General features: G+C 37.2%; 1 protein-coding gene and 1 long non-coding RNA gene across 2 annotated transcripts; one reads left to right on the top strand and one right to left on the bottom strand.

Annotated features, from left to right (window-relative positions):
• Positions 1-1,598: 1,598 nt before the first annotated feature.
• On the top strand, positions 1,599-8,310 carry LOC121731961. Its single transcript, XR_006036309.1, has 3 exons — positions 1,599-1,787; positions 6,491-6,492; positions 8,291-8,310. It is a non-coding gene; the product is annotated as an uncharacterized LOC121731961 (long non-coding RNA).
• Positions 5,642-11,001, bottom strand: LOC121731945 (pre-mRNA-processing factor 19). The gene is made up of 8 exons (XM_042121649.1): positions 10,874-11,001; positions 10,502-10,651; positions 9,218-9,351; positions 8,690-8,830; positions 8,068-8,241; positions 7,465-7,706; positions 6,637-6,781; positions 5,642-6,304 (listed from the first exon to the last, which is right to left on the bottom strand). Exons 1-8 carry the CDS (start codon positions 10,890-10,892, stop codon positions 5,819-5,821), a joined length of 1,491 nt encoding a protein of 496 aa, XP_041977583.1. The 5' UTR covers positions 10,893-11,001; the 3' UTR covers positions 5,642-5,818.
• Between the last annotated feature and the right edge of the window lie 1,375 nt (positions 11,002-12,376).

Genomic DNA, 12,376 nt, shown 5'->3' with positions numbered 1-12,376 from the left:
TCTAACTTCGCTGTCGAAATTATCGAATCCAAGTTACTTGGCGGCATGGCGATATCAAATCTATTGAAAAACAGACAGAATTTAATAGCATTCGTAGCAAAATAGTTCTTATTGTAAGTCAGCTAGGCCGAAGCACCGTGTACAAAGTACAAGCCATAAAGTTAATATACCTAGCGGAATAGAGAAACAAAGGCCCGAGCAAGCGAGATGTCACTATCAGTAACACTGCGTGGTAAAAAGAGACGTGTGATACATGACAGCAGCACTCTTTTTTTGACGTCCATTCGGCACTTATCGGCACGTTGACAATTTAATCTCATAGAATTCATGTTCAATCATGCTTGTGGTAGTGTATACGTACACATTTTTTTACACACAGATGTAAACCAATTTCGGTTTCGTTTGTCTAAAGTGTATAAACTCTAATGTCTTAATTTCTTGGCCATTTCCAGATGGATAACATTTTGGATGGACAAAGAACTATTTTGGATAGAAATAAATAACGATTAATAAGTTCTCCATCTTGGTTGCCTGAGCCACAACATAGTTATTTGTCTATTGGTCAACTGGTCGGTCGACTCGTCTGCAGACTGGTCGACGAACCGCGCATTTGTACTCGTGAACCCCGCACTATGAATGTATTTGAGGCAGTAAACTGGAGTGTGACTGGTGAGCTTGTTGGTAACGTCGGGCTAAAGATAAAATGATATTCGCATTGTCTGTGATTTTTTATGACAGAAAAATCAAACGAACACGTTATATCGGTTTATCGATTACTTATGTATAGTTTCCATATCACTTTAGATAATTAAACACAATCTTAACAGGTGTATTTCTAAACACTGTCAAAATTTTCAAAAGTGCAACATTTACTATAGGTCTACTTTTATTTTCCTGTTCTGAGGGTCTACCAGAATCTGATGGCAAAAAGTGAGAAAATAAATTGACTCTAGCAATACCGGGGTAAAAGGAATAAAACATTTTGATCCTTTTTTTCCTTTAGCGGCTTATTCTTTATGTGAAACATGCAAATATAAAAAATTATCCAATCATCAAGTATATTTTTTGAAAATCTGCTGTCAAAATTGCCATCAGATTCTGGTAGACCTATAATAAGCAAGTTTCTTCTTTGCCCACTGGATTTCTTTTTCGAGGAAATAAATTCTTTTTTTTCTATTCTATTCATACTAAGGAGCTAAGGTCTTTTGCATAGCTTAATAACAGCTGATTAATGATTATATTCATTAACTTCAGGTTTATACTGTTTAAAAAACACCATGTAAATATCATCGACAAATTAAAAAAAAACAGGATAGCTAAGTTAATAATAAGTTTTTATCGACAAAATTAGCAGAGTGAAGTCTATATCAGGTTTCGCGATATGTGCGATTTAATTAAATCTAAATATATGAACATTAACAAATTTCACTACAAATTGCTATTTAGGCGCAGCGCAGACGACAGACTATCCGTGACGCACTTTTCAGTCCGTGGAAATAGAACCTATGCAATTATATGCAGTAAGTAGTAACGCACACGACGCGCAGCGAAGACATGTGCGTTACTGCATTTAATTGCATAGGTTCTATTTCCACAGACTAAAAAGTGCGTCACGGATAGTCTGTCGTCTGCGCTGCGCCTTAAGCTTTCCTTATTTATCACCGTTATAGTGTCGTATTTGCGCAGTGTGTGAATCTGTAGTCGAAATATACATAAATTAAACAGACAATGCCTAATAATGTATTATCTTTAAGTCGGGGAATGGAGAATGAATTTTGAGGTTTACAGTTATACATTTGATAATGTATAGCGATTTCAATATTCATTCTTTAGTTAATGTGTCTTGGAGAGTATCAGGGGTCAAAGACTTTCTCAGAAAAGGTTGATGACTCCTGGTATTTTGGGAATGACGTCATCCTCCAGTATTTGTAGACTAGACGCTTAGCTTAAGTCAGAATAGTGTATGTATTCCAACGGTAATATTAGAGATAGTTAAATAAAAATATTTTCTCTACGCTTATAATTTATGTTGCTGTCGCCTGTCTCTGTCTGGTGCATTGGCAGAGCCACTTTACAAAGACAGAAAATTAAGCGTGTTGTAAATATTTTTGTTAAGAAGAAATGTGATCAATAGGTAAGTGTTAATTTTTTCGATGTTCACTTCAGGGGCAGTAATAGACAACATTTTTGGATAATCTTTCTGTCATACTCATATGTCCCGTCAGATTGTGATCTACCAATAACGGCCCGGCTGATGACTGATCTACCAATAGCGAGTCCCCGTGCGCGCATCCGCCCCTCTCACTCCTCCCATCAAAGTCAATTTCGCCAAGCGATACTAAAATGTGATTCTCCGATGCTCGCGAAAATTCAATTAAAATACCACTTTATGACCTAGGCCGTGTGTTCCCAATCTTTTTCAGCCTGCGGCGTGCGGCTACCTAGCTGTTAGAAAAAGATACATATATACAATAAATACATTTAATGATTACAGTTAGGTTAAGCAGGTAAATAGTAATAAATAAATATATATTTAATCATCTACCTGCTTTACATAATTAATATTATAATTTAAAATAATATTTGTGGTTTCGGATAGTGATAAAGGATCGAGTCACGGCGCCCCCCTTGCCTTTCCACGGCGCACCAGGGCGCCGCGGCGCACAGTTTTGGGAACCCCTGACTTAAGCTATATTTTTAGTAGGTTTGATCTTGCTCGACGCCACTACAAAGCAGCAGCGGCGTGAGTTACTAGACCAATGTCGGTGGAAAATTTAAGCTGTAGCCTAGGTTATAAAGTGGCATTCTATTTGAATTTTCGTCGGTCGCGATCGCTTGACGCGAGGCTCGGAAAGCTACAGTCTGTCAAAAAAGTCATGAAATTAAAAAGTAGCAACATCCTAGTGTCATCCCTTTTTTCTTAGATTGATTTGAAAGGGATGACACTACGATGTTGCCACGGAATTTATAACACTACAGGAAAGGGCAAATTGGCGTGGCCCGCGTGCCATAGTTATGTCCGGCTGGACATAACTCGCACGCAAAAGGAAATTCGTGAGTACGGATTTAAACCTTATAATAGTTGACGTAAGGTGTAAAATTGCGTACAACTTCAAGTCTTATCATATTTAGCTGTCAAGCGCCATCTAGCGTTGAATAACTGAACTCGGTAGTCAGAGCTGGTATTGCTAAATTTAAATTCTTCTTTATTTCAAAAGGGTTAGGGTTGTTTTTACGACATTGTATTTAAAAAAGAAATCACTTTGTGATTGGTTATTTCTTTTGTGTGCGTAAAATGTTACTGTGTGAGTTTGGCGACAGCAGTTTCAATGAAACTTACTTGCTATGGCCCTTCCTTTAGTGTTATATATTCCGTGGATGTTGCCACTTTTTAATTTCATGACTTTTTTGACAGACTGTACCATAAAGTTGCGAGCGGCCTACACTATTTATAAAATCATACTGAGGTCAAGTACAGAGCACTTCATTAACCTCGCCTATTGATCACGCTGTAGACTGTATTTATTAATTTAACGCGTTAAACGTTATTGTATATTGTGATTATAAATTATAATTTAAAATTATAGCGACACCACTATAGTTCGGCTCATTAAATTATATTAACGCAGATCACCATTGGACTCTTGTGTATCCATTTTGAAATATTTATTTTATAGCGAGGTTTTTTGTGATGATTGTGGTTTCTTATCTTTATTTTGTATTTAAAGTTGGTTTTGTGAATGCAAGATGCATTTAAATACAATTTTAACAGAACTTTTAGGGTCATAGGCATCTTTAGGCTTTCATACTTATACTCGGTCTTGATTTCTTTGAATAAAGTCTGTGATTATAAAATGCAAAAAAAATAAATTAGAAAATTTTGCCACTGGGAAACTTGAACATTTTATAGAACTCTTTACATACTTTTCGTCTATGTCCTTTGCATTTCTTGTTAAAATTTGTCGAATATAATATCGAGTATCGACATACTTAATTTTGTCCGTGTGAAATTTTCATAGGACATTACCATGGTATTGGTTGAAAATTCCTTGTTATTGTAATAATCTGGTTGCGATGGCTTTTATCTCGTAAAATTATCAATGTATGGAGATATTTCAAGACTATCTTTGTATGGCTAGATGGGGCATAACATAATAATAATTAATATAATATCAGATATGCGACGTAACTCTAAAAGGTCTTCACGGGTACTTGAATCTGATAATACTATAACATTGGACGCCGTCTCTATCTTAGAGGTCATATTAAGCCATCTTGCTCCATCTGACTGCAAAATTAATTAAAGCTTACACATAGTATATTGCATATTTAAAGAAATTTGAACAAAAAAATCAAGTGTGATATCTGACATGAATGAGCCCTTCGGCGATGAGCACAGGTGCATATTTGAAAGATCATTTTGTTCGTACTTAATTTTACATGTGCAGTAAATCATGTGCAGAAAATTTCTGTAAAAGTTTACGAAATATTACAATATAATTTATCATAACTGGAAATTGGAAGTCTAATATTCGAAAATCATAACTTTACATAATTATGTTGGTGAAAAATTACTTTAATTTGGCCACAACAGACAGATTATGGCTATTAATGTTTCTGTACGATAGATGTATATAATTGCTATTTTGCTGTAAATTATAAAATAAATAATATAAACGAAAACCTTTGAGTTCTAGTGTATTTTTCAACCCTTAAAAATAAATTGAGAGTGAATAGAAAATATGTTAAATAAAACTAAAAGTAAATAATAAAAGTCACTCGTTTATTTCCCTATTTAAATTTTAAATCATACAAACTACTTAACTGTAAACTTACCTAAATATGAGCTGAATTTCAATCTTCTGAATTCTGATAGGTATCAGAAAATAGTTCAAATGTTTTGTATTTGTCACTGTGAGAGAGTGGCTAAATATGTGAATAAATTGTCTGAAGATTGAAAATTCGGCCCCGAGTATGTAAATATAAAAAAATATTTCTTTAAAACTATCTATTTTATAGTCCAGCAGAATTACTTAAAATAACATTTTATACAAATAGTTGTTATTGAACTGAGAAGAAATTGTTTTGTTTTATTCCATGCATTCCATATTTGAATTTATCATAAAAAATTAATTAATCTTAACTCTTTACATAATTACCGAAATATCAAAGATACAGAAAAATTAACTAAACATTTATTTTGTCTGTGTTCAAAGATACATAATATTATAATAAGACGCTATTAAGCATTATCCCACAAAAAAATTATGTACTACTCAAGCCCCAAGCGGCACCCAGCTGTCGCCTAACAATTGAAAATCAATTGTGTCTGCAATTCACAAGATCGAGGTATTAACAGAGGGGTCACCAAATGGCGGACCGCGGTCCGTATGTGGGCCGCCGGCGCATTGTGTTCGGTCTCGACATACTTACTGATGAACATGTAGCAACAAAAATTCTCAATGATATAAATATATAATTTCCGTTATTACATTTGTTTACAATTTTTTTTATTGTGCGGACCGCGAAGATTATTTTGTTTCTTAAAACGGACCCCGAGCTAAACTAATTGGTGACCCCTGTATCAAGATATGAATGCAGTCATGTTTTTTAGATCATTTAGAACAAGACTATTTTTTTGGGTTAATACACAAATGCTTGACAGCGACCTTATAAAGGGAACATAATATTCATACTACCTGAAGGGGAAAAGCTATCATCATATAAGTTGATGGTCACTGAGACGGGAGAAAATCTGTATATTCCCTGACTACTATTCAAACTTTCTAGCAAATCAACTCAACTTATATCACTTCACTTACTCGAGTCCATACAGTTTGAGCGTGCGGTCCATACTGGTGGAGGCGAGGTAGTTAGCCCGCGCGCCGAACCGCACACCTGTCGCCGTCGCCGTGTGGTCGTTCAACAGCAGCAGCTGCTGCCACTGTCTACACAGGAACACTCTCACATCTGACCCGGCGACCGCCAGGTACGTCCCGCTCTGGTCGAAGCATAGCTCCTTGATCTGGTAGCCCTCCTCCAGTTGAATAGTCTTGAAGTTCTTCAGTTTCCGCAGATCCCACAGCTTCACGCAGGCGTCTTCAGCAGCTGTGGCCAAATAGTAACCATTCTCGGAGAATGATATGGACGTTACAGGACCGACGTGACCAGGGAAGTTGGCGACGTTGCTCTGCTCCTTGAGGTCCCAGATTTTGACTTGCGAGTTCTCGGTACCCGTGCCGAAGATCAGACCGTCAGGATGGAACTGCGCGGTCGTGAGGCTCACGCCGGAGGCATCGCTGACCTGAAATTTTCAAATGTAACTTACATTCTGAGATACTCGTAGTTATTGTTTTATTCAAAGTTAGACAAAGCCGCCAGCAGCCATGGTCCTATATTTTTAGAGGATCCTTGGGAAGAGTACCCACGACCACAAGGTTTGAGTGATGCAGGTAAAATGATTGTATTATACTGGACATAAATAGACAAGTGGTCATAATATACTTCAACAACAGCAAAAAAACAAGCAATTGTGTAGATTTCCAGCCTTTTAAAAGAGAAATCCCTCTTATCTTGAAGTTTCGCAGGCTATAATCTAGGAATTAATAAATGGGTTATCATAAAAAAATATTATACCTTAGTGAGCAGTTGTCCGGTGCGGATATCAGCAAAGGCCCAGTGCTGGTCAGCGGAGGTGGATAGCACATAGTCGCCGGCCGGGTGCAGCGACAGCCCAGTTACCGCACCGCTGTGCACGCGCAGCAGGCAGCTTGTCGACGAACTGAAATTATAATGTTGTAAATATAAGCACAAAGATAAACAGTCTTAGAAATGTTGTAGATGTCAGTGGATATTGGATATACGCAACAAGTTGCACTGGAAATCAAAACGCTTGTTTGAAACTCATTTTACCAATTATTGTCAACACGAAATTTTATAGTGGACCATAATTACTATTATGGAAATTCAATAAATGGCATGACATTTTGTAACAAGATTCTTTGTATTATTTAATGCAGGCCCTACACTCGCTTCGCGAAAGCCCGCGAACCGCGAGTGTGGAGGGTTCCACGGCGTTCGCGCTTCGCGGCTGTCCGCTATCGGTTTTTTGGCCCGCGACAAAGGGCTCGCGAAGCACGAACGCGAACATCATCCAAACTCGCTTTTATTCGCTGTCGCACACAATGCCAGCGCAGCAGCGTTTGAGTAAAATGGATGTTGAAGTCACTGCTTCAACGTCCATATTACTCAAATGCGCGAACGTAAATGCGAAGATTGCGAGTGTAGAGGGCCGTATTTATTCGCGTCGTATTCATTTCATCCGTGAATCGCGGCCGCAATTCGCGCCGCGAGTGTGGAGCCCGCATTACATGTCACGCAACGAACGGATAAACGATTAATCTGTAAGTCGCTTTTCGCAATGTACTCATTATGTAAACAACCTTAAACATGAACAAAACTCACGTGGGCACATTCCAAACGCGAATGGTGTGGTCGGGAGACGCAGTGATGACGGTATCTTCGTCCGGATGGTAGATAACTCGGGTCACCTTCTTCGTGTGACCCTTGAGTATAGCGACCACCTGTTCTGTGTCCTTGTTGAACACCGTCGCGTTCTTGTCGTTACCACCAGTCAACAAGCGGCTGTGGTCGGACGGGTTGATGTCCAGCGCTAAAATACCAGGCACACTGGCTGAGTGTAGACCCTGAAATAGTTATCATGTTAAGTTATAATATTATAAGCCACTTAAATTGTGTTTTTAACAGGCAATAGGTTTTGGCTTTGCTTTTTCTTTCCTTAAAAAAGCTATTCATAGTGCTGCTAAGCTAAGACGATGCGCCCATCAGGGCCTCTTTTCCTGGTCAGACAATTTATATGTGTACATGAGACAGGAGTTTCAGAGACAACAACTTCAGTTTACAAAAATTAATTAAAAGTAACTAATTCGTAGTTACTCTTTATTTGCCACTAGGGTCGCTATTACGATTCCATACAAATAATATTTTATGTCCTCCTGGTGACAATTGACAAAGGCTTAATTATCAATACAGCCTAAAAATACATACGGGATGCGAGGCGAGCGTGATGAAGGACTTGATCTGGTCGGCGCCGAGCAGCCCCTCGGGCACGGTGCGGCCGCGGCGCTTGCGCTCCTGCGTCAGCGCCGTCGCGCGCTCCTGCAGCCGCGACACCACCTCCGCCGACATGCCCACCGCCGCCGCCCCCGCGCCGGCCTCCGCCTGGTACATTTTAATATCTTTTAAAATATGTATGATCAAAAATCCATAGTACTATCAGAGAAATTTATTGAGAGCCAAGCTGTTATTTGATCACGCTCACAAGAAACATTAATGTCAAAGTCACAAGAAACATTAACTTAAAATATCAGTCAAATAATGCTTAAAAAGGTCCAAAATCTGACTATGAATCTATAAATAAATGTACAGAATGTGTTATATGTTATGAAGAGATAGGAAAAAATGTAACTTATTTATTAGCTCCCACACTGGTTTCGGTGACGATGGCCGGTTTTATTGAAACCAAATAAAAAAATCTTATTAGAACAACTAAAATAACACAGTGGTGGTGTCACAAAAGCAATGATTTATGATTATAATTTATAACAAAGGTAATATACTTACAGCAGACAGAAAAAAAAAATATTTTAAAAAGGTTGCCAAGTCTTACCACTTGTGCTGGCTGTGGAGCAGTAATGCCGGCCTGTGGCTTGAGTGTGGCCAAAGCTTCACGAGCAGCTGTAACCTCCTTTGTCAAACGAGCGATCACACGACAAGCAGCGTCGTGCTGATACAAGGCGTGACTTAATTCCTGTAATATGATAATATTATGACAATGAAATAAAGTTGAACAAGTTGTAGATTTATTTACTAAAATTCTGAGAAAAGTTTGATAAGTTTAGTCAGGAAATGAAAAATATATTTGTTTTTTTATTGTTGTTATTGAAAGCTGTTGGTCTTCCTTTCAAAATAAAATGAATAAACTTGACACAAAGAACTTTACAAATATGTTTTTAAAGTTACAGAGTACAGACTGTTAAACAAGAAACAATGGAAAGACACAGTGAAATTTTTTGATTGGGAGAAGTATATCCTCCAAATTGAAATATCAATTAATATGCATGCAATAATATCTAGTTTTCGAAAATTAAAATAAAATGTTTTAACCACTAAATGAATTATGTACACAACAACTTGCCTGTCTCGCTGTCTGCAGCTGCTGTCGCTGAGTAAATGTGTGCAGCATGAGAGCATCCCACTCATCTTGCATACTCTTCAAAGTAGCAGGAATAGAAGTGGCACTTGGAGGTTTTGGCTTGACTATTGGTGGAGCTGATAAAAGAAACAAGTACATTCGTACTAGTGTTGAAAATTTCGGAAAGTTTCCGAAACTTTGGAAAGTTTCAGGAACATTTGCGATTTTTTAAAAAATGGTTTTTCTTCTATAAAATAGTAATTTTTACCGACGAAAACAGATGAGGTACTCAATTCAATACGTAATTTTTTTATATGTATAAGTATTAGTAAGATCAAATCAGCTGATTGACTTTAGACTGATTGACTTTGAAGTTTAGCCGCTAATTCGACCCTTAATAGAGACACTTATACTTAAAAAAATGTTATTTTCTGTATTACTATTAGAAAACTATTCTAGTTTTTATTTAAAAAAATACAATTTTATATGTTTAAAAAAAAAATATACTTAATATAAAAAATCGAAAAGCGTAAAGCAAAGTCAATCCTGAGCAATATATGTTTGAAAATAATGTTATCTTAGATAAATATTTATATTAAAAAAGATCTAAATCATGGGACTGAATAATAAAGTAGACAAATCTGCTTTCATATCACATATTTTATACCTATAGTATGTTCAATTTAATCAAAACTATAAAAAGTACCTAATTTTAGTGTTATTTGCATTTAAAAATAAACGTCAAAACTGTCTTTATAAGATAAATGACAGTTTTCAAAACTTCCAAATTTGGAAGTTTTCAGGAAATATTCCTTAGAAATGGAAACTTTCCGTGGAATTTTCATCTCTAATTTGTACCTACATCATAAATTCAAAATTGTGAATGTCCTTCACTTTTAACAGGTGAATTTTATTATGATTATGAAGAAAGACACTAATCTATGAAGGTTCCTGTAATAAAGCATTTTTTTTATAATTAAGAAATTAAAGTACTGTTAGCATGCCAGTAAAGGATATTAAAATAGCAAAGTTGCAGTAATATAAAATCTCTATAATATCCCATCAATCCCCAGGCGGCAGCCGGCTGTCGCATAACTATTGAAAATCTATTGTGTCTGTGATACCCATGATGGAGGTGCTACTGTTTAAAGGTCTTGGAGCCCCATACGGTCACCGGTGACCGAGACACGGAATGACAGCGAAGATTTCGAGCATGGTGATTGGTCAATTCGGCACCGCTAAGCTCCACTCCGCTTCAGTTGAAACGCAGCCTTAAGTACCACTTACTCTTTATCTCAATAAGATCTTCCACTCTCAAGTCTTTGCCACTTATAGGGTCAACTCCATTTTCGATTATATATTTCTCTATTATTCTTTTTTCAAATACGGCTCCGGATGACGGTGATACGACTGGAACCTCAGGGACCTCATTTGATACTACAAACAAATTAGGTTACTTCATGTAAAGTTGCAATATTACTCTTTTTAACATTTGTCAGAATTATTGTAATAAATACTAAGTACAATGCTACTATGTTAAAGCAACGAAGATGTTTAAATAGCGCTTATAAACGTGTTACATGACAAAATCTATTGCAAAGCCGGCGAAGAGCGTGTGTACATAAAGGACTTAGATCTTTAACTATTTCGTTAACTTACTTGCGCAGTACAAAGCCATTTTAACTATTGTTGATAAACTAATACTTTCACATTCAAAACTTTTAATACAACACTGAAATAAAATAAAATTTGTTACAAATTCCCTCCGCTAATGTTTGACAGTTGACATTTGGTTATTTGACAGCTCTGCGCATACAAAAGATTTTTTTAAAGTGCCATAGTGTAGGTTACAGCTTACAGCATACAGCTACAAACTAACAATTTATATTGGAACAGTCAAGGAAAAGGCGGAAAATCAATGGAACTCAAAGCGGAAAATTGAAAATTTCTTACTTTGCCATTTGGTCCTGCTTTGGTGATTGGTCCTTAGTCTTTAGTCCTTACTATCAATAAAGTGATTTTTTTCGTTAGTTACAAGTGTACCTATCCAAAGCTTGTAGGGTGAACATGACTAATGATTGGACAGAGCACAAAAACACTATATTAATTAAGGTTGCTTTAAAAACTACCTATTTTTCTTTCAAATCAGGCATTCTATTACTTTGAAAATGTATGTAATACAGTAGTACTGTCCAATGACTAATCATTTACCCTATCCTACTTAGTACAGTTTGTGTCGACACTCGACATACATACTATAAAATATGCGAAATGCGAATGTGTGTCTGTCTGTCTGTTACCTCTTCACGTTGAACCGATTTTATTGAAATTTGATATGGAGGTCCCAGGAAAGGACAATATAATATAATAGGATAATTTTTATCCCGTAAAAATGTACGGTTCTCGCACGATAAATGAATTTTAGCGCAAAGGAGTTGCGGGTGTCATCTAGTTAACTGTCATAGCCATCGCTGTGTTGTGGAAATTATGTAATTATTATGTATTTATATTTACTAGAGATCGCCCAATCGTCGAAATTCGACCTTAGTTTTAACGACATTAGGACTACTACACGGTGTGTACATTTTGTAAAAAAAATATTGACATTAACATATTTTTTTCAACTCTTGTCTCTGGAACTCAGCTGATCTCAGGACTCAGACTGGCCGTGTAAGCCATAGACTTGTGTAAGCATTGTCTAAAGCCGGCGCCAGACGTGGGCTTCAAAGTTTAAGCAAACTTTGCACAAATAGGAAAATGCCAGCAATTAATTTGCACAAATAGGCAAATGTCAGTGCCACACTTGGCGAATTTGCGTATTTGATCACAATATGTCTGGCACCCGCCTAGTATCTAAGATTCAATAAAAAAAATATATGATCCATTCCAGTCAACAGACTTCAACCATAAATAAAAGAGTATAACGCGGGGTTTTAAAAATCGGGTACATCCCTATTGCATCACCAGGATCCATCCCTATAACACCTCCCCTCCCGCGCCTCGAACGCCGCGGACCGCTCCGGCGCCCGCGCGGGGTCCGCTGGCCAGTCAGTGCGATTTTGACAATCAAGCGGCGCGCTGTGAAAATCGCGCCTCTCCGATCACGCGATCCTCCGCGCCTCACTCAAACGGTCATACCAGCGATGTTTATGTTCCCGCTGG

This window comes from Aricia agestis, chromosome 11, assembly GCF_905147365.1.
Source record: "Aricia agestis chromosome 11, ilAriAges1.1, whole genome shotgun sequence".
Classification (NCBI taxonomy): domain Eukaryota; kingdom Metazoa; phylum Arthropoda; class Insecta; order Lepidoptera; family Lycaenidae; genus Aricia; species Aricia agestis.
The sequence above is the reverse complement of the archived record's forward strand: the minus strand, read 5'-3'. Positions and strand labels throughout refer to the sequence as shown.

What these genes read in the sequence shown, in the direction of transcription:
- LOC121731945 (XM_042121649.1), bottom strand. An exon ending in AGCTGCAGACAGCGAGACAG is followed by an intron (nt 8,831 to 9,217) that starts GCAAGTTGTTGT and finishes ATCATATTACAG; the next exon opens with GAATTAAGTCACGCCTTGTA. An exon ending in CCGGACAACTGCTCACTAAG is followed by an intron (nt 6,305 to 6,636) that starts GTATAATATTTT and finishes TGAAAATTTCAG; the next exon opens with GTCAGCGATGCCTCCGGCGT.